The following is a 22,891-nucleotide window of genomic DNA, read 5'->3' as shown; positions in this document are numbered from 1 at the left end:
TGGAGTTTGCATGTTCTCCCCATGCATGTATGGGTTTTCTCCGGGTACTCCGGTTTCCTCCCACATTCCAAAAAATTAGCGACTCCAAATTGTCCATAGGTATGAATGTGAGTGTGAATGGTTGTTTGTCTATATGTGCCCTGCGATTGGCTGTGTAACCCGCCTCTCATCCGAAGACAGTTGGGATAGGCTCCAGCATTCCTCCGCGACCCTAGTGAGGATAAACGGTAGAAAATTAATGAATGAATGAAACATTTAATTGCGACAAACATGCAAAAAAATATTAAAAAGCATCCCACTGTACATATTTAAAGGTTAGAATAACTTTGTGTTGCTTTAAAAGACACCCATGCATATTTGAACCTTTTCATCTGTGTACACATTATTTTTAACCCCCGGAGTGACCCAACTAAACCAACAGTCTTTGTTGAACTATGACCTCACAAACTATTTTCTTCCCAAGGTGGCGCACATGCAAAAAATAGCCTGCCCACATTTCACAGTGACAAGGGGTATTTTTGTTTTGTATTTTTCTTGTCTTAATCGATTGTGTCCCTTGACGAGCCTTCTGAGTCATCAGAGAGGAGGTTGAGGGTGTGACTCATGTGCGTGAACAGACCAATGGGCAGCCCGGAGCCTGCTGATATAAATAAGGCATAAAAATGTTCTTGAGGGAGACAGTGTTCACTTGTGCACCGCTGGATAGGATTTGATTGGCTCGCTTCTGTGCGCAACATCTACTGCGTGCGTGCGTGTGTGTGTGTGGATTCCTTCCGTGTACCTGCACCGGTAAGACGTATCTGATTCTATCACTTTGGCGCGTCTATTGTGCGTAAAACTGTAATCGCAATTCACCTTAATTGATATTTGGATTTTTTATTTTTTTTTTACAAAAAATGTCAATTAATTATAATTTTAATTCGTTTCAAGTGTCATTTATACCTACAAAAATGGTCATATTTCACTTTATTTTTATGATTATTATTCGTCATTGTGATATACTGCAGCTTTGATCTAATTTAATGCGTAATTTAATGCGTAAAAGGAAATATAGCAGCACGTTTCCGAAATGGATGTAAGTGTTTATCTCCACCCTTCATTGTGTCAAGGTCTGCTGCGGGTGCGCAATTGTGCTTCCAAAATTGCGCATCCAAGCAGGTCAGTTTGGAAAATGTGCACGTGCAGATTTAATATCTATATATATATATATATATATATATGATTAAAAAAAAGTGTTTATTGAGGTTCATAAATTTTGTTTTATTTTCAGCTGAATTGCGTCATATCTGGGGATCATATTTTTTTTTTTTAAATGGCCACGTCAGAACCGAGAGCCACCGGGGGGGACCAAGACCCCAACACCGCCAATTTAAGACCCCCATCCACAAGTATGTGAATAAACACGCCTATCGACCCCCCCCCCCCCCCCCCCCCCCCCCATATGATGGTCTCATACTGTGCATGGCTGAGAGTATTTGGGTGCCTTGCTCAAAGTGCGCACACTCCATCCGTCTCTTCGGCCGCCACCCCTCCTTCTCTGTCTGGGGGGGGGGGGGGGGGGGGGGGGGACTCTCGACCGGGTCATTTGCTGTGTGGGCTCCGTCGTTAATCACTGCGGTTAAAAACAGAGCCATCACAGCTGCCTGTCTGTCTTTCTCTCCCCCCCACCCGCCATGCTTGTCTGTCTGAGTGCGCAGCAGTGCGCACATATAGTGCGCCATATCGAAACAATTCCATTATAGTATTTTTTTTATGAGAATATTCCATCCTGCAACATATTGCTTTGCACACGTTTGGAGTAGTGGTCGTTTTATATTGTGTTTTTGCACATTTTTAAAATATTTTAAAAATATTTTTTGGGAGAAGATTTATTTTTTAAATGCAAATATTGATTATAATTGTAGATATTTTTATTTAACACGTTTGCTGGGTTAGAATAAATATTATATCAATATGAATTCGTGCTTGTGCGCTATGTTGCGTACATTAGCCCTTGAGCAAGGGGATAGAAATATTCATTATAATTATTTTAAATTTTACTTATTTTTATTCTAAGTTGATTTTCAGCAGTGTTGATATTAATTCATTTATTTCTGATTTTTATTGCATGCATTTTGGGCCTTTTTTCCCTCCAAAAATAATATTTTATTGAGATTTTTGTCATTTTTTCGTAATCAAAATACATATTTTCGTTGTTTTCTGACTTTAAATGAGTCGAAAAATTTTTATGGAAATATTTTTATGCTTCTTAGTCGTTATTTTGAGCAAATTAGGTAGAATACAGTCAATATTCCGCCCTATGTTGCATGCATTAGCGCTTATATGCAATCTCATGTAATTATTCATAATAATTGCGGACTTTTTACGATGAGGCAATCTTCTGCGCACGTTGTGTAAATGTTTGAATACATATTTGATGCTGGATGGCGCCATTATGGATCTGTTATATGCTTCATCTACCGTCTGGTGGCTGTATGTGTGTGTATGTGTGTGTGTGTGTGTGTATTTGTTTACAATAAATATATGTATTTGATGATGTGAAAATTCGTTCTTTTTTTCCCTCCGTGATTCTGTCGCTTTGCATTTAGTCACAATGGGCCTCTTCTCTGCTCATGCATGCCCACTCGTGTGTGTATGTGTGTGTGTGTGTGTATGATAGACTATTATAAACGTCTGCTATATAGACTTCCGGGACATCACCAGCTCGCTCCAGTCACACACACACACACACGCAGTTTTACTCAATTAATTCCCGCCCTCCTCCGTGAGCTCATTTCACGGGTGTTAATTCCCGCGCCCGCCCCCTTTGGCTGTGTGTGTGTGTGTGTGTGTGCGCGCGTGTGCGTGTGTTCCTATTGATTTGGCCTCATAGGTCGGAAATGTTAGGACTCTTCCCGTCACGAAAAAGTAAGCTTGGGCGATGCCGGGAAAAAAAATTCTGGTATCGATCCCACGTCCACTCGGGCCGATACTGATTAAACTAGAAAATGCTCCTGTTTGAATTATTATTATTTTTTTGGGAGGTGGGCAAAGAAACAGTTAAAAACAACATAAAAACAAATGAGTTCGATATCGGCGATTTTTTAAAATTATTATTATTTTTATTTTTTGGGGAGGGGGGCAAAGAAACAGTTAAAAACAATATAACAAAATATTTTTTATTTTTATATTTTTATAATATATTATAAATATTATATAATATGATAATTTATTTTATATTTTGTATAATAAACACATGAGTTCGATATTGTCAATTTTTTATTATTATTTTATTTTAGGGGGCAAAGAAGCATAGCTATAAACAACATAACAAAATATTTTTTATATTTATATTTTTATAATATATTATAAATATTATATAATATGATCTAATATTTTATTTTATATTTTCCTCTAATTGCTGACAAGTTTAATAAACAAATGAGTTCGACATTTTTTCGAGATTTTTTTTTTGTACCGACACTACCGATATCATTCCGGCTTCTCCATGATTATTAGACGCTTTCCCGCGCTCCACGTGCCGCCATTACGCCTCTAAACGTCCAAAGCATGGTGGTCGTCATGCATCCCCGCCGCAGCCGCCGCCGCTTCCTTGCTATCCTGCTTGCTTGGCCGGCTTTTGCATCATCCATCCGTGGGTGGGGGGGCTGCGCACAAATCCAACATTTAAAAAAAAAAGTTGTATTCTGTTTTAGCCTACGAGTATGCGTGGATGCACGGATGTACACGGAAACTCGGCATGAAGATTTGCGGTAAGTTTGTTTTTGTTTTTGTGGAAATACGCGCAACAACACCCATGATTGATACTGATACTGGGGGGAACCCGGTCCGTGGACGTCAGTAGGGTCGTGTGTGCCAGATAAAGTGGCAGGTTGTTCAAATAGGCCACGGTTGAGGCAGGGAGAGAAGAGAACTGTCACAGCGTGTTTTCATCTTCTGAAGGTCAGTGGACATTAGCCCCGTGGGTGTGATGATGAGAGCTCCTCTCACCCACCCTGACCGCCCCCCGGACACGGACCGTGTCTTTTCCATTTTGCCTCCAAAGCAGACAAACAATACAGCAGCTCTTATGTATATAGGTATAACATATATATATAAAATTCAGAAAAAAATGAAAAAAATATTAAAAAGAGTACTGCTTCATCCACTGTATATCATATTATTGATAATAATTTTGAGTGATAATATGGCATTTAGTGATTTCCCATGTGAGAATTTACACTATGGTGACAATGTATGGGCCTGATTATGGGCCTTTTCACAAGCACCAATCACCATGCAGGCCCAGTGACAGCAGACATGCTGGCTTTTGTCCATACTTCATTAACCCTCTTTATGTGTGTGTGTGTGTGTGTGTGTGTGTGTGTGAGCACAAATGGGGGTGTGGTCTATTTTCTATATATAGACACAATTTAAGGATAAAATGCATGGGTACTCGCCACTGATCGCAACAGCACATGATGGTGCGTTCAAAGACTGTTGAAGTCCGAAATGTCGACACTGTTTTCAGCGGAAAATGTGCTATGAAATGGTGAAAAACATGCAGTAATTGATACAAAAATTTGTATTTTTAACACACGGCCTCCTCCTAGCTTGATTTTGACATGCTACTCCGATTTCGGGTGCAACATTTGCAATAAGAGAGACTGCGTCAAGCACTGATGGAACACAATTTAAGGATAAAATACATGGGTACTCGCCACTGATCGCAACAGCACACTATGGTGCGTTCAAAGACCGTTGAAGTCCGAAATTTCAACACTCAATGAAAAAACAGTGGTAGAGGTTATGAAATGTTTTCTGCGGGAAAAAGTGCCTATGAAATGGTGAAAAACGTGCAATAATTGATATGAAAATGTAAATTTCTGACACACGGTCTCCTCCTAGCTTGATTTTCATTTGTTTTTAGCATGTTAGCACATAATGTTAGCATACCACATAAGTAAACGTCTACAATTAAAAGATGAATCAATAGTTTTGTTATAGTATACACAAAAATACACATATACATATAAAATTCAGCAAAATTATTAATTAATTATTAATAAAAAATTAAACAAAATTAAAAAGAGTGCTGCTTCATCCACTATATATCATATTATTGATAATAATTTATATGGAAAATATGGTATTTAGTGATTTCCCATGTAAGAATTTACACTATGGTGACAATGTATGGGCCTGATTATGGGCCTTTTCACAAGCACCAATCACCATGCAGGCCCAGTGACAGCAGACATGCTGGCTTTTGGCCATACTTCATTAACCCTCTTTATATGTGTGTGTGTGTGTGTGAACACAAATGGGGGTGTGGTCTATTTTCTATATATAGACTAGTTTGGCTTAGCCTCCATCAGAAATAGTTTTTAATGATGCATAACTAACAGTAAAAAAAGTGTAAAAAAGGCATTATTACAAAGATTCGACTGTGTGTGTGTGTGTGTGTTTTTGTGAGCGAGATGGAGATGTTTGGTGATAACTCGTGCACCTCCCCGTGCAACACGCTAGGGTTCCTGCAGAAGAACAACAGCCTGGAGGAGAAGGGCCGACTGGGCCAGAAGAACCTGCTCTCCTGTGACAACAGTGACAGGGATGCTCGCTTCCGACGCACCGAGACCGATTTCTCCAATCTCTTTGCCCGAGGTGAGAAACACCGTCATCGTAAAGCATGTTTAACCCTTTGTTTCTACCAGAGAATACTATTATTTACAATTTAAATACTCTACTGATGTATTTATTTTATTTTTTTACTTTAACATTGAATTTCCCTTAATTAGGGTTGAACTATTATATGCTTTTAGTACATTATTTTCCCTCATAGAGAAGCTAAGCATATAAAAAGCAAATCATTTGTTTTTAGCATGTTGGCACATACTGTTAGCATACCACATAAGCAAACGTCTACAATTACAACATGAAAGAACAGTTTTGTTAAAGTATACACAGAAAATGGTGGAAAAACGTGCAGTAATTGATACGAAAATGTGTATTTTTAACACATTTTGACACGCTACTCCGATTTCGGGAGCAACATTTGCAATAAAAGAGACTAAAACAGTGGCAGAGGTTATGAAATCAATAATGCCGCCACCCCTCCATCAATAATTGATATGAAAATTTGACTTTGATAGCTTGATTTTCATTTGTTTTTAGCATGTTGGCACATACTGTTAGCATAAAAAAGATGAATCAATAGTTTTGTTAAAGTATACACAGAAAATGGTGGTAAAACGTGTAGTAATTGATACAAAAATGTGTATTTTTAACACACGGCTTCTTCCTAGCTTGATTTTCATTTGTTTTTAGCATATTAGCACATACTGTTAGCATACCACATAAGCAAACGTCTACAATTACAACATGAATGAACAGTTTTGTAAAAGTATACACAGAAAATGGTGGTAAAACATGCAGTAACTGAAACGAAAATGTGTATTTTTGACACACGGCCTCCTCCTAGCTTGATTTTCATTTGTTTTTAGCATGTTGGCACATACTGTTAGCATACCACATAAGCAAACATCTACAATTAAAAGAGATCAATGAATAGTTTTGTTAAAGTATACACAGAAAATGGTGGTAAAACGTGTAGTAATTGATACGAAAATGTGTATTTTTAACACATTTTGACACGCTACTCCGATTTCTGGAGCAACATTTGCAATAAAAGAGACTAAAACAGTGGTAGAGGTTATGAAATGTTTTCTGTGGAAAATGTGCTATGAAATGGTGAAAAACATGCAATAATTGATATGAAAATTTGACTTTGAGAGCTTGATTTTCATTTGTTTTTAGCATGTTAGCACATACTGTTAGCATACCGCATAAGCAAACATCTACAATTAAAAGAGATCAATGAATAGTTTTGTTAAAGTATACACAGAAAATGGCCGCCTCCGAGCTTGATTTTGACATGCTACTCTGATTTCAGGAGCAACATTTGCAATAAAAGAGACTGTGTCAAAAAACTGATGGAACACAATTTAAGCATAAAATGCATGGGTACTCGCCACTGATCGCAACAGCACACTATGGTGCGTTCAAAGACTGTTGAAGTCCAAAATGTCAACACTGTTTTCTGCGGAAAATGTGCTATGAAATGGTGAAAAACATGCAATAATTGATACGAAAATGTGACTTTTTGACACACGGCCTCCTCCTAGCTTGATTTTCATTTGTTTTTAGCATATTAGCACAAACTGTTAGCATACCACATAAACAAACATCTACAATTAAAACACGAATGAATAGTTTTGTTAAAGTATACACAGAAAATGGTGGTAAAATGTGCATTAATTGATACAAAAATGCGTATTTTTAACACACAGCCTCCTCCTAGCTTGATTTTTTTTTTTTTTTTAGCATATTAGCACATACTGTTCGCATACCACATAAGTAAACGTCTACAATTAAAACATGAATGAATAGTTTTGTTAAAGTGTACACAGAGAATGGTGGTAAAACGTGCAGTAATTTATACGAAAAAGTGTATTTTTAACACACGGCCTCTTCCTAGCTTGATTTTCATTTGTTTTTAGCATATTAGCACATACTGTTAGCATACCACATAAACAAACATCTCCAATTAAAACATGAATGAATAGTTTTGTTAAAGTATACACAGAAAATTGTGGTAAAACGTGCAGTAATTGATACGAAAATGTGACTTTTTGACACACGGCCTCCTCCTAGCTTGATTTTCATTTGTTTTTAGCATGTAAGCACATACTGTTAGCATACCACATAAGCAAACATCTACAATTAAAACATGAATGAATAGTTTTGTTAAAGTATACACAGAAAATGGTGGAAAAAACGTGAAGTAATTTATACGAAAAAGTGTATTTTTAACACACGGCCTCTTCCTAGCTTGATTTTCATTTGTTTTTAGCATATTAGCACATACTGTTAGCATACCACATAAACAAACATCTACAATTAAAACACGAATGAATAGTTTTGTTAAAGTATACACAGAAAATGGTGGTAAAACGTGTAGTAATTGATACGAAAATGTGTATTTTTAACACACGGCCTCCTCCTAGCTTTATTTTGACATGCTACTCTGATTTCGGGTGCAACATTTGCAATAAAAGAGACTGCGTCACACCCTGATGGAACACATTTAAAGCACTAATCGGAACAATACACTATGGTGCGTTCAGAGACCGTTTCAACACTCTACACTCTAAATTTTTGGTACAAATTATGAAACGTTTTCTGCAGAAAAGGCGCCTATTTTGGGATTTAAAAAAAACCTTCTTATCTGCATGTCTTTGCATCTTCTCAGACCTTCTGCCTGCAAAGAATGGAGAAGAACCGACCATGCAGTTCTTATTGGAGGTGGTGGACATCCTTACCAACTACGTGAAGAAGACTTTCGACCGCTCTACCAAGGTGCTGGACTTCCACCACCCTCACCAGCTCCTGGAAGGGATGGAGGGCTTCAACCTGGAGCTTTCCGACCAGCCGGAATCTCTGGAGCAGATCCTGGTGGACTGCAGAGACACGCTCAAATATGGCGTCCGGACAGGTAGGAAATAAACAAAGTGACTTGTATACAATCCTTTAGGGGGTGTAGTGATAATCATGTGACGTAACGGTGAATCATCATGTGTTATTTAGGGCACCCATGCTAATAAGGCAACTCACCCAACCCCCCCCCCACCCGCCCCCACCCTCTCATCTGGCTTATTAAAGCAAGTGTTGCCCGAGGGCGTCCTGACACGGCCTGTTTGCAGCTGTTAAAATGACAGCGGCTAAACTGTCCCTTGGGATTTAAACCCGTACATCACTCGGTGGCCGCTTCACTTCTAACTCGGAGATTCATGTTCGCTTTCCCAAGAAACACAGACAAGAATTTAGGAGCTATCCATGGTGCTGAAATAATTCTCTCCTTTACTGTACGGGCGCTTGATAGACTAAGCAATAATAAGGTCACACCGTTGCAAGCCAGTGTGTACTTTATGGATCTGACAAAGGCCAATTTGATATTTTGTAAAGCAAAAAAAATATTGGAAAATTTTTATTCTCATATTTTGACTTGATTCCTGTAATATTTTGACTTGATTTTTCGAAATATTATAACATTTTTGTCCACCTAATTTTCCCAAATTTATTTGTTTTTCATAATATTATGTTTTTTTTCTTTCATATTTCAACAACTTCAGTGCTACTATAATATATTTTTAATATTTTTCTTATAAAATTGTGACTTATTTTTTCCTTGACATGCATATTTTTTCTTGTTAAATTTGTGTGTGTTTTGTTATTTATTTTTCCAAATAGTTAAACTTTCTTCATGGAAATTTTTTTCTCATAATTATGACTTCCCATAATTTTTCAGCGTCAATCTTATAATATTATAGCTTTTTCCCACCCCAATTTTCAAAAAATTATAAATTCATTCTTTGTTTGATTATTTATTATACATTTATTCTTGTATAATTGTGACTTTTTTCTCATTGGAAGATGCCATTTTTCCTATTAATATTTTGACTTTATTCTCAGAAAATTTTGGCGTTTTTTCTCAATTTTTGATGTTGCTTTTTCCCAACTATTTAAACTTTCTTCTTGTAAATCTGCTTCTCATAATAATGACTTTATTTCCATAATATTTGACTTTATTCTCATTACAAGTTTGAATAAGTTTTGTTTGTTTCTCATAGCATTTTGACTTTTTTCTTTAAAATGATTTTATATTAGGAGTTTGTTCACCTAAAAATTGCCACTTATTTTCTTGTTGTAATATTAATTTTCCAAAAATTCCAAAAAATTCTCAATATTTTGACTTTATTCTCGTAATATTTCTGCTGTTTTCTCACAGCTATTTCACCATTCATCTAGTAAATGTTCTTCTCTTATTTATGAATTTATTCCCATAATATTTTGACTTTATTCTCAAAATTTTACAACTTTTCCCCCAAATTTTACAATTTTCTCCAAGGCATTTTACTCTTAATATTTTTACTTTATTCTCATAACATTTCTGTTGTTTTGTTTTCATTTGTGCTGTTTTTTTTCTCCCGAATATTTCATTTTTCTATATATACATTTTCTACTCGGATTTATGACTTTTTTCTCCACAATATTTTGACTTAATTCTTATAATTTTTTCAAAAAATATTTCAACTTTACGCTACTAAAACAATGTTACTTTTACTCATAATATGACATCATTTAGGTGAGTAAATAGTTTCTTGTGAAATGAATTTTCCGAATGTCCAATAAAAAAATGAAATGAGCCCTGGTTCCGCACTTTGGAGAGCCCTGGATGAGCTACTTACTATGTGAGCCGACTAGCAAGGCATTTACATTTCTATCCATGACTGCATTCAAGCTGAAGGCGTTTTTTAAGGCTGCGTGTGCAAAGGACCTTGGAGTCTAAACGGCTGTCGTACTTTAACCTTGTTAGAGGAGTGCTAAAACAATCTATTTAGGTTTTATTGCTCGGGGGGATCACATTAACACCAAATGTTAGCTAAGTAGGACACATACGACAATTAAACAATGTTTGTTTCCCTCTCAGGTCACCCTCGCTTCTTCAACCAGTTGTCCTCAGGCCTGGACATCATCGGCCTTGCCGGGGAGTGGCTCACCTCCACAGCTAACACCAACATGTAAGCCAAAACTCTCATCCTCCGTGGCCTGCTTGTGTGTACCCATTAATGGAAACCCCCGTCTGGATGCCATAACACAACGTACGTTTTGTAGGCCAGTTATTGTAAATGTTTTTTTCCCCCGTGTAGAGACCAAAGGGAATTGATAGACGGTTGGCAGCCGCTCTGCTGCGCCGTGTGTGGATAATCTCAGTGGGTCCAGCCTCAGGGGTGGTTAGATTGCATATTGATCCCGGGTCACAGTTACATGGGGGCCTCGTCTGATAGAGGGCACGAACCACATCAACACAGACGCTCCCCACAATGAAAACATTCATACTAGTGCATCATATCGCAATGATGATATCACATGATTGCATTAAAAATATATACTGTATCGCATATATACGGCCGTGATAAGCTAATTTCCGCAAAAAAATAGATTCCTTATTTATAAATTGAATATTTTCACAGTTAGAGCATGGAAAACTTGTTTAGAACCTTCTAAATAGGATTTTTAACATGATTAGAGCCCTCTGGACATGAAATAACACCCCTATAGTCACATTTACACTCGTATCACCCAATACACATTATGGTACACATAATGTCATTGTATGGTGACATCACCTCGTACTTTGGTATGGGACAAAACATTACAAAATTTAAAAATTCATAAAAAAAAACCTTAAACTGTATTATGGAAAGCAGGAAGTGAACAAATGTAACAGTTACTGATTGTAAAAGTACCAGATGGAGGGTAGGATTTAATAAGCTTTGCTTCTTACTACTCCTTTTGTGCATGTGGAACTGTGAACTGAGTATGAAAATAAAATAAAATAAAATAAAATAAAATAGGAAAGCAGGAAGTGAACAAATGTAACAGTTACTGATTGTAAAAGTAAATTGTATTATGGAAAGCAGGAAGTGAACAAATGTAACAGTTACTGATTGTAAAAGTACCAGATGGAGGGGTAGGATTTAATAAGCTTTGCTTCTTCCTACTCCTTTTGGACATGTGGAACTGTGAACTGATTATGTGATGCATTCAATTGTAATCTGATGCATGTTCAAATGAAATAAAACCATTACCATTACATATAGTAGACATAATAATAGAAAATAAGTCATAAATAAGACATCATATAGACTCAAACAAAATGAAAACTAAAAAATGAGCAAAATTTACAGTAATAATATGCTTTTTCACCTATATAATGCATTTTTTCTTGAAATATATATAACATTTTAGCATATCTTCATGTGTTGCATCACAAAATGTGTAAGGATGCAAGAGGTTTTTTTTTTTCAAGGACATGCAGGTCGGTTGGTTCAATAAAGTCTTTAACGGAGCGGCACGAGTATCAGAATAATAAGAACATAAAACTCACCATGGGAGGTGGAAAAACAGGGACAGAGAGATGCATCAGGTAACGGTAGTCCAGGAAAAAGCATGTGAGCATGTTGACTGAGGATCAAACCAGCAACCACCAGGCTGAATTGACGACCACTCCTCGACCTGTGTAAGCAAAATAAATTGATATTGAAAGTGTCCATTCATTTTCAATGGAAAATATGTCACAGAAAATACTGAAAAATAGACAATGGGGGAAAAGCCCTGATAGATAGCTGAAGCCCCCCCACCCACCCACCCAAATTTCCTCTTCTTCGGGTACTCCGGTTTCCTCCCACATTCCAAAAACATGCTAGGTTAATTAGCGACTCCAAATTGTCCATAGGTATGAATGTGAGTGTGAATGGTTGTTTGTCTATATGTGCCCTGTGATTGGCTGGCCACCAGTCCAGGGTGTACCCCGCCTCTTGCCCGAAGACAGCTGGGATAGGCTCCAGCACCCCCGCGACCCTCGTGAGTAAAAGCGGTAGAAAATGAATGAATGAATATAGAAAACCTGTTTAAAACCTTCTTCAACATTATTAGAGCCCTCTAGACATGAAATAACACCCCTATAGTCACATTAACACTTGTATTACCTAAACACAATAACTGGTGGCCAGCCAACCACAGGGCACATATAGACAAAAAACCATTCACACTCACATTCATACCTATGGACAATTTGGAGTCGCCAATTAATTTTCTTTTTTAATTTAAAATAAATTATAATTTAATAATTAAAGATTCCTTTAATGTATTCAAATTATACTTTTTGAATAATATTTTTTCCACAAAAAAAGAAAAAAAAACAACAACAACCACCACAAAGATCATTATTTTGTCTCATATTACATTTGTGGGAAGTTATTATATTTACCAATTTTCACTTTCCCACATATGTAATAATTTCCTGCAAATGTAATAGTTATTATATTTGCAATGAAATTCAGTATTACGTTTGCAGTGATTTGATTCTTTCAAGTGTTCCACTGTAGATCCCTGATTTCAAATCATAAAGAGTGTACCCCCCAGCACCCAAAATCAGAGTAAACAGGAAACAGACATCAGAAAATAAAAGCACAGATGTATAAATGATGAAGAAAAACCGAAGCAATGGCAAACAAAAGGATTAACACGACATATTTTGAATATTGATATAGGAATAAAAGATCATCAACACAAATTGAGGCACTTCATTTATCCTATTTCTCAAATCATTAGTCAGGACGCCGCCCCATTTTCTGTATCGCAGGCACCGGGTTCTAGCAGCAAAGCTTTCCGGTCCATTGACTGCAGGCTCATTGTTGAACTGGTCTTAGCCAGCTGGGCTCCACACTGTCACACAATGTCCTAAAGGCATCGCGCAAAAAAAAAAAAAACATGTCGCACTGTGGAAAGTGTGCCCGTCGTGGCTCCCCGTAGAGCAGCCCCAACTCCCCCTCCGCCCTGGTAGACACTCTCGGACTCGGTGGTGCTTTACGGCGCCGAGAGTGACGTTGCGGGTCATGGGGGTTAGTCATATAAAAGACACACATTAAAAAAGACACACACACACATGAGTGCCCTTGATGATGGTAATAAGGGCATTTAGAGGCGGTCCCTAGAGACGGGCAGGTGACTGAGGAGTAATTTTCACCCTCAAAAGACCAATGATTGGCTCTGATTGTGATAATCATCACCATTATTGCCATTACAGCGTGAAATGGCTCTCAAGGAGGAGAATTTTAAAGAGCTTTGGGAATATTAGAACGTTGGGTGTCCTTCTTTTGGTTTCCATTTTGGACAATACAGTAATCCCTCATTTATCATAGTTAGTGAAAGATGTTATAGTTAGAACATAGAAAACCAAGGCTGCACGTGGTTTACGCACATGCCTCACAGCTAGGAGACCTGAGTTCAATTTCACCTTCGGCCATTTCTGTGTGGCATTTCCATGTTCTCCCCGTGAGGATAAGCGTTAGATAATGAATGAATGATTTTGATGGAGGTTGAACGGTGGTAAGTGGTTAGCGCACATGCCTCACAGCTCGGAGACTAGGGTTCGATTCCACCCTCTCCCCGGTTTTCTCCGGGTACTCCGGTTTCCTCCCACATTCCAAAAACATGCTAGGTTAATTAGCGACTCCAAATTGTCCATAGGTATGAATGTGAGTGTGAATGGTTGTTTGTCTATATGTGCCCTGTGATTGGCTGGCCACCAGTCCAACGTGTACCCCGCCTCTGGCCCGAAGACAGCTGGGATAGGCTCCAGCACCCCCGCGACCCTCGTGAGGATAAGCGGTACAAAATGAATGAATTAATGAATGAATGAATGTAGAAAACTTGTTTACAACCTTCTAGGTAATACAAGTGTTAATGTGACTATAGGGGTGTTATTTCATGTCTGGAGGGCTCTAATAATGTTAAAGAAGGTTGTAAATAGTTTTTTATATTCATTCATTTTCTACCGCCTATCCTCACGAGGGTCGTGGTAGGTGCTGGAGCCTATCCCAGCTGTCTTCAGGGCGAGAGGCGGGGTACACCCTGGACTGGTGGCCAGCCAATCACAGGGCACATACGTATAGACAAACAACCATTCACACTCACATTCATACCTATGGACAATTTGGAGTCGCCAATTAACCTAGCATGTTTTTGGAATTTGGGAGGAAACCGGAGTACCCGGAGAAAACCGGGGAGAACATGATGGCTGAGGGTGGAATCAAACCCGGGTCTTCAAGCTGTGAGACATGTGCGCTAACCACTCACCCACCGTTCAGCCTCCATCAAAATCATTCATTCATTTTCTACCGCTTTTCCTCACAAGGGTCGCAGGGGGTGCTGGCTCCTATCCCAGCTGTCTTCGGGCGATTGGCTGGTGGCCAGCCAATCACAGGGGGCACATATAGACAAACAACCATTCACACTCATATTCATACCTATGGACAATTTGGAGTCGCTAATTAACCTAGCATGTTTTTGGAATGTGGGAGGAAACCGGGTAGAACATGATGGCCGAGGGTGGAATCAAACCCGGGTCTCCTAGCTGTGAGGCACGTGCGCTAACCACTCATCCGTTCAGCCTCCATCAAAATCATCTAAAATGAAATTCAAAACTCAAAGCATGTTTGTTCTCATATTTTCACTTTCTTTTTTTAAAATCCAGCTGTCCTTTCTGTGTCTCCTTGTCCGAGCCCCCTCCCTCTTTCTTTGTTTTCACAGCCCTCTCTCCTTCTCCTCCTCCTCCTCCTCCTTTATCTCCCCTCTTGCACACAAAACACAAAAGCCGTTCCTCTGCTGCAGAACATGCAGAGTAATTGCGAACTCGATGTTTTTTCCAGTGGTAATGGTGGCACCCTAAGTGGCCCCATTACAAGGCGAAGTGTGGGAGGTTTGGGGTTGCGGGACACATTTAGCCTCCTTTCACTCATCCTTCACTACCTGGGCTTGTCCGACACACCTTCATCTCTGTGACTTTTAGTCTTTTTATTCCCTCCAAATCACAAAAAGGTGGCGTTATTATCAGTTTTTCCGTATGCTGTAGTCAACACACACACACACACGTATAGTGTCGTGTTATCTGTCCCGGACTTGCCGCTGAGGGCTGGAAGGATTGACAGATAGCCATCAAAGCTTTGTGTGCTTTAATTAAACTACTGAGGGGTTTCACCAGGCATTTGAATATGAATGTTTGCTGCCTATAAGACTCCTATCAGACACTCTAATTAGCTCAGTCAGCACCGGCACCAATTTAGACTTTGCCAATGGAATTATAGAGAAGCTAATGGAAAGCCAATGTGTGTGTGTGTGTACATACCAAACAGTGTCTTTCTTTTTTTTTTAAAACGTCAGTGCAATTGTTAGACTCAGATGTTGCAGTCGTGCACCCATGATGTGCTGATGCCAGCGTTTTCAATCACATGATTGACAGGTTCACCTATGAGATAGCGCCGGTGTTTGTGTTGATGGAGCAGCTGACGCTGAAGAAGATGAGAGAGATGATTGGCTGGCCCGGCGGAGAAGGAGACGGCCTTTTCTCTCCAGGTTAGCAGAGAAATGATAATTACTGTTTATTTACTATTAAATGGTACAATTTAGAAAGGATGATTATATTGGGACCACGTTGTGCTGTATAATATTAATGAAGGCATTCATTGTGATGACGAAGGGCCCTCGAAAATATAGTATAAAATATAAAAATATAGTATAATATACTATACTATACTATAAAATATAGTATAACGATCACACTTTGTGCACTACACTACAAAGGAGTACAGAGGACCCCCTTCACTGTATATTAACAGATTGTGGCTCTGTTTGCATCGTAAACCCAGTGTCTAATGCTAACATGCTAATGTTAACATCTTAACAACGCTAGCATGCTAACACCTGACACAATAACACTGTCAATGTACATTTATACCCATGAAAGTGGTTAAAAATGATAATATGTTAACTGTTAGCATGCTAACACCTATAATGAAAACATCTTCTATGTATATATTTTAAAAAAACAGCAAAAAATTGTCATTGTCATACATTGTCTATGTATATATTTTTAAAAATAGCAAAAAAGCTAACATGCTGCTAGCCTTGCGGACACCTAACATCAAAACACTAAGTGTGTATAGAAGTATATACTTTTGAAAATAGCACAAAAAAATTTAACATGCTAATTTTAGCATGCTAATATGCTAGGTGATTCTAACACCTACATGATAACACTGTCTTCGTAGGTTTGTATCTATGAAAGTGGTTAAAAATGGTAACATGCTCATGTCTGCATGCTAGTAATGCAAACATGCTAACTTTTAGCATGCTAGCACCTATAATGAAAACAGTCTATTTAAGGTTATACCCTTGGAAATAGCAAAAAAACATAGCATGGTATGTTAGCATTTTAACAATGCTAACAATTTACAGTTTGTTAGCATGTTAACAATGCTAACATACTAGATGTGAACACCTAACATGAACGCACTAAGTGTCTACATAAATTGATACAATTAAAAATATCAACAAAAGAAATTGAACATGCTAATTGTAGCATGCTAATAATGATAACATGCTAGGTGTTGACAACACTTAACATGGAACCTATGTAAGTCTACATAGGTTTATGCCCATGAAAGTGGTTAAACACGCTAATGTTAGCATGCTAATTTTTAAATTTTCATTTATTAAAATAAAAAAAACATTAGTGTTGGCCAAATGGAAGCAATAAAATTACATTGTGGAAAAAAGGCAACAAAAGGCAAAAGGTAACATTACAAGAAAATAGCTGCTTTTGTTTTTTGTTTTTAGCGGCATAAAGCAATTATTTTTTTCCGAGAAAATCAGTGGGGCCTGAATACTAATTCATTCGACAAAAAAAGACCAAAATATAAACATCAGTTGACCTGCCATGTTCTCATTTTAAACACTGGTGTCTCAACAGGGGGCGCCATTTCTAACATGTACAGTGTGATGATCGCACGTTACAAGTACTTCCCAGAAGTCAAGACCAAAGGCATGTCCGCAGCTCCACGCCTGGTTCTCTTCACATCTGAACATGTAAGTCTTATGAAATATAACAAAACCTCCTTGAAGTTTTTTTTTAAGCCCCAAATGACAAAGGTAGAACTACGTCTTTGTATTGAATGAGTTAATGAGTAAGGGTAATGTTTTTACCGGGTGTGTGTTGTTCCTGCAGAGCCACTACTCCATAAAGAAGGCCGGTGCTGCTCTGGGTTTTGGCACCGAGAACGTGATTCTGTTGAGCACAGATGAGAGGTAATGAAATGCACATATTCATTTAAAAAAAAAAAAGCATCAGTGCAGTCAAATGTGTTCCATTCTTACAGGGGGAGGGTCATTCCTGCTGATCTGGAGGCCAAGATTATTGACGCCAAACAGAAGGTTGGGGGTCTTTATTTCACTTTTGTCTTCACGGCACGGCCCATTGCAAATTTCTATGATCTGAAAGTGTTGTATTTGTTTCTTTAACAGGGTTACGTGCCGTTGTTTGTCAATGCCACGGCTGGTTCCACCGTCTACGGAGCCTTTGACCCTATCAATGACATCGCTGACATCTGTGAGAAGTACAACCTGTGGCTCCATGTTGATGTGAGCATAACGGATCATCATTTTAATACTAATACTGCACAATATTAGGGAATTATGACATCAATATTCAATAAAAATAGATCCAATGAGGCAAAATTACCCGTACTGTGCAGGTGAGCAAATGTGCAGAATTTAGCCTCAAGTCCCAAAAGTGTTAAGGCAGTTCCATACTGTCCCCACATCATGCTATGTGTGTATTCAGCCATGTGCATAATTTTTGCAGTGACCTCCATGGCATCACCCCGGCTCCTCACACCATGTGTCCGAATACAGTGCACCTTACTGGGCCACAGCAGGCGGATCCCTCCCCTCTTTTCTCTGGTTCTCCTGATAGTAGTGATGTGGTTGTAATAATGTCGTGATAAGGTCCGGTTGGTCAATTCAGATTTGTTTGAGTCCTTCTTACCTGTAGGTATGTACCAACTGCAGTTAAATCTAAATTTAAAAAGTAGATATAAAAGTTAGCGGTACTATCTGGAGAAGCAGTTATCGGTTTGAAAAAAAATATAGCAAAAATCGCCTTTGTGTGACGGTGTTGTCTTGTCTCCATAGGGCGCTTGGGGTGGTGGACTGCTGATGTCCAGAAAGCACCGCCATAAGCTCAGCGGGATCGAGAGGTAACCCCTAATCTCAACATTTAGCCTATCAAATCAAAACCTTTTGCTAATAACATTTTTAAACACTCAAATTATTGCAAATAAAAAAATAGTGCAAATTATTATCTACAAAGTGCCCGCAAGGCATGCTGGGTACTGCAGCGGTAATTCCTCAATGGAATATTTTGTTTTCAACTTTGCAGGGCCAACTCTGTGACATGGAACCCTCACAAAATGATGGGTGTGCCTCTGCAGTGTTCCGCCATCTTAGTCAGAGAGAAGGTACACAACGCAACCATTAGCGCTTTAGCAGCCGGTGTGCCATCAGACCATGAAAGCTCATTCATCTTCATATATTCACACCATGAGATGCGGAACTATAGAGAAAGTCACATGCCTCTTTGCAGGGGTTGATGGGAGGGTGCAACTCCATGTGTGCTGGGTATTTGTTCCAACCGGACAAGCAGTACGACGTCACGTACGACACCGGAGACAAAGCCATCCAATGTGGGCGACATGTGGATATATTTAAGTTCTGGCTCATGTGGAAGGCCAAGGTAACAGGACATATACCTTTAGAATGTGCGTCCGTGGACGGGGGGGGCATGAATACGCTGATGCAATGTGTTTCTCCAGGGTACCATTGGGTTTGAGCAGCACATCGACAGGTGCTTGGATCTGTCTCAGTACCTGTACAACAAGATCAAGAACAGAGAAGGGTACCAAATGGTGTTTGATGGAGTGGTAAGATGGAAGATTTTTTTTACCGTTTTTACTGTTGTTGATGTCCTCCAGTCGCGCAAATGTTCTCAATCTGGGACGCACATCTTCCAGTGGTCATGAAGCAGTGACCCACTTTTGTTTTATTTAATATTAAATGTTTTATTTATGGCCATTTTTATTGTTATTCAATTTAAATGTTTATTTCAGTAATTTACATTTTTTTTAGTTTTATTTAATTATGTTTTGTTCATTTTGAGTATTTCTTTACTATTTCATTTAAGTCATATTAATTTATCTTTTTTCACTTTTATTTATCTTTTTATTAATTTATTTATTCTTTAAAATATTTATATTTAATTTTAAATTTTTAATTTGTATTTGTACTCCGGTTTCCTCCCACATTCCAAAAAAACATGCTAGGTTAATTGGCGACTCCAAATTGTCCATAGGTATGAATGTGAGTGTGAATGGTTGTTTGTCTATATGTGCCCTGTGATTGGATGGCAGGGTGTACCCCGCTTCTCGCCTGAAGACAGCTGGAGTAGGCTCCAGCACTCCCCGCGACCCTCGTGAGGATAACCGGTAGAAAATGAATGAATGAATGAATAATTATGTTTTGTTTATTTTGAGTATTTCTTTACTATTTCATTTAAGTCATATTAATTTATCTTTTTTCCACTTTTATTCATGTTTTTATTAATTTAGATATTCTTTAAAATATTTACATTTAATTTTTTATTTGTATTTGTGTAAATTTATTTGTCATCTTCTGAAACATTAGTATACATAATTCCACGTCCAACACGCATTAGAAAAATATATACAATTAAGACATTTTGTTGAGGAAATGAGGAAGAACATAACAGTTTTTATACCGTATTTTCTGGATGATAAGTGACTCCAGATTAATAATTTGCATCAGTCCAAAAATGTCACTAAAGAGGAAAAAAACACATCAATTTGCAAAAAAACAGGTATTGAATCCAGAAAGACGCGTTATTTAATGACGTAACATAATCACGTAACATAACATAACAGGGCAGCGAGTCCTCCAACAAGCAAGTTCACCGAGCTCCCGATCTCATCCCATATATATTTTCATATATAAGCCGAAGGACCAGTACATAAACTACGACTGTTTGTGTCTGCAGCCCCAGCACACCAACGTTTGCTTCTGGTACATCCCGCCCAGCCTGAGGGGGATGCCGGAGAGCGAGGAAAGGCGGGAAAAGCTCCACAGGGTGAGACACGTGTCAGCATTTTCACCGCCGAAAACCAAACCCCCCGTCCTGACTTCCTTTCCTTCCCATTCACTACCAAGGTCGCACCAAAGATCAAGGCCATGATGATGGAGTCAGGGACCACCATGGTGGGCTACCAGCCTCAGGGTAACAAAGTCAACTTCTTCCGCATGGTGGTCTCCAACCACGCGGCCACTCAGTCTGACATCGATTTCCTCATCGATGAGATAGAGAGGCTGGGTCAGGACCTGTAGACCCCCCCCCCCCCCCTTTTAAGCACCAATGCTGTTCTTTGTGTTGTATTTTGACGGCAAACTCAACAAAAAGACTGGAAGACAACCCCGAACCTCCCGCCCCCAAAAACCCGTATGCGTATGAGCACATAGTTCCGGGTAACTAATGGATGCGTGCGGGGACTTCCTGTATTGCGTGTGTTCAATCTGGTGTCATTTCATGTCGATTGTGGTTGAATATGTAAAAGCACGGATGAAGAAGGGATGCTCGTTAGTGAATAATAATAATGAATAGTGAATAATAATAATAATAATGAATACACGACATAGCTAATACATGTAATAAGTGGTTCCCAAACATTATATATTACAACTGAAATGATGGCTGTGAATACTTTTACATCTCAAAAAATGCCGGTTGCCTCATTGTCTCTTTTTCATATGCAATCATGTGATACCCGTGTGTGTTCTGAAATAATATCTAGTAATATTTGATTATATATAGATTAAAAAAAAAAAGAGATTGAAATTCAGGTATTTTAATGTATCTTCATGTGTACTTCATGGTGATGATTTGTAATATGTAAATCACAGGACATGATGAATTCTATAGTGACTGTCAGCCAAAGAAAAGGAGAAAAACAGAGCGTAAACGGCGCGAGTCATGATTCCTCGTGTGTAACTCACTCGATGTTCGTAAGATGTAGTCTTTTGACACCCTCGACGGCGATGCAATTTTTATTGTGCGCTTCTTTTCTGTGATTTTTGAGTCTTTTGAACGTCTGAGGTGACTGACCGGCGACTTTGCGACAGGACGGAGAAAGACGTCTGGCTGTTTGTTGGGGATGTGCAAGGGATGCGAGAATGTACTCTCTATCTCTCTCGTATATGTCAGAATTCTAATGCATTTACTGTAATATAGTATATTTATTGTAATACATATTAACTGTATACCCAGTATTATGGGAGCTCAGTGGAATATCTCGTTCAAGGAGCTCCTGTTTGTGTCTTTGCACTATGTTCACCTTTCCTCCATTGTAAATGGACGTTGTAGACTTGCAGTATTCTATAGAGTTATTTAACACAACCTTGATGGTAAACCGAGGACCATTATGTCAATGGTGCAATTGCATAAATCATATTGAAATAGCCACTCCTGGATGTGACCGGTATGGTTTTTGAGCAGCTGTAGAGGAATGTTTCACAGGAGATACGCTGGAGGCACTTTAGCAAAAAAAATAAATACAAATAATAAAGTCTATTCATGTTAAAGCACATTAAGTTGTTGAGTCTTCTGTTTTGTTTTGTTTTTTTACATACTGTATATCTGTGTTAAGTCTGTGCTCCATCATCTAAAGAAGCATTTTCTTTATCTCCAGGCTGTGTGTCAGCTTGTCTTGCATAAAATGCTCCTCACATCTTTGTGTTTTCACTCCTCAGCGGCAAATTCTTACCCCACATTTGCTCCATTGACCATAACCCCCTCTCCGTGCTCTCGCTGTGCTCCGATGGGAGAATAGAATATGATTCAGCATCACTGCATCTCTAAAGAAAGAACAGAAAGGTTGCAGTTTTTTATAACATTTCCTTAAAAACACAAAGAGGCTGTGCTAGAGCTTTTACACCAAGAACGGGACGCCAGTGCCCTCTAGTGGTGATGGCTGGGTAGGACAAAACATGTATTCGTAATTGGTATTGAAGTATTTATAGTGTCTCAAGTGTGTTCACATACAAATACCCAAACAAATAAGCTAATAAAAATACATATATCACTGCAATGATGTGCATGCATAAGTATATTTTAGGAAATTAGCAAAACAGATATTCTATGACTGGATGCAAGGGCCACTTTTGATACAGTATTTACTGTAAAGCAACACATGTAGATATGCTATGGAGTAATATTTATTACAAGAAAAATATGCGTTCTAATCTTTGTGATATAGGTGAAAATATATAATGAAAAATGATACAGGTCTTTTTCTATTTTTTTCAACAATCCTCATAAATTGTCTTC

At 38.4% G+C, this 22,891-nt stretch overlaps 2 protein-coding genes across 9 annotated transcripts in view; one reads left to right on the top strand and one right to left on the bottom strand.

Annotated features, from left to right (window-relative positions):
• Positions 1-636: 636 nt before the first annotated feature.
• LOC131126605 (glutamate decarboxylase 1-like) lies at positions 637-22,151 on the top strand. Of its 2 annotated transcripts, XM_058069320.1 has the most exons (17): positions 637-789; positions 1,271-1,388; positions 3,696-3,752; positions 5,509-5,643; positions 8,291-8,533; positions 10,529-10,619; positions 15,905-16,017; positions 17,414-17,529; positions 17,669-17,748; positions 17,820-17,874; positions 17,965-18,081; positions 18,634-18,698; positions 18,881-18,959; positions 19,085-19,234; positions 19,314-19,421; positions 20,552-20,641; positions 20,722-22,151. In XM_058069320.1, the coding sequence occupies exons 2-17, from the start codon at positions 1,313-1,315 to the stop codon at positions 20,893-20,895; spliced, it is 1,749 nt and encodes a 582-aa protein (XP_057925303.1). In that variant the 5' UTR covers positions 637-789; positions 1,271-1,312; the 3' UTR covers positions 20,896-22,151. The 2 variants fall into 2 exon arrangements, with proteins under 2 accessions (XP_057925303.1, XP_057925304.1); XM_058069321.1 differs by lacking the exon at positions 3,696-3,752.
• The window catches only part of LOC131126603 (serine/threonine-protein kinase tousled-like 1-B), a 29,663-nt gene continuing 27,647 nt past the window's right edge, over positions 20,876-22,891 (bottom strand). For all 7 annotated transcript variants that reach the window (XM_058069316.1, XM_058069315.1, XM_058069314.1 and 4 more), the window contains one exon: positions 20,876-22,419. The gene's annotated coding sequence lies outside the window, so the exon portion shown is untranslated. The remainder of the gene's footprint in view (positions 22,420-22,891) is intronic.

This window comes from Doryrhamphus excisus, chromosome 3, assembly GCF_030265055.1.
Source record: "Doryrhamphus excisus isolate RoL2022-K1 chromosome 3, RoL_Dexc_1.0, whole genome shotgun sequence".
In the NCBI taxonomy this organism is placed as follows: domain Eukaryota; kingdom Metazoa; phylum Chordata; class Actinopteri; order Syngnathiformes; family Syngnathidae; genus Doryrhamphus; species Doryrhamphus excisus.
Note: the sequence above shows the minus strand (reverse complement) of the source record. Positions and strands in the feature narration are given on the sequence as shown.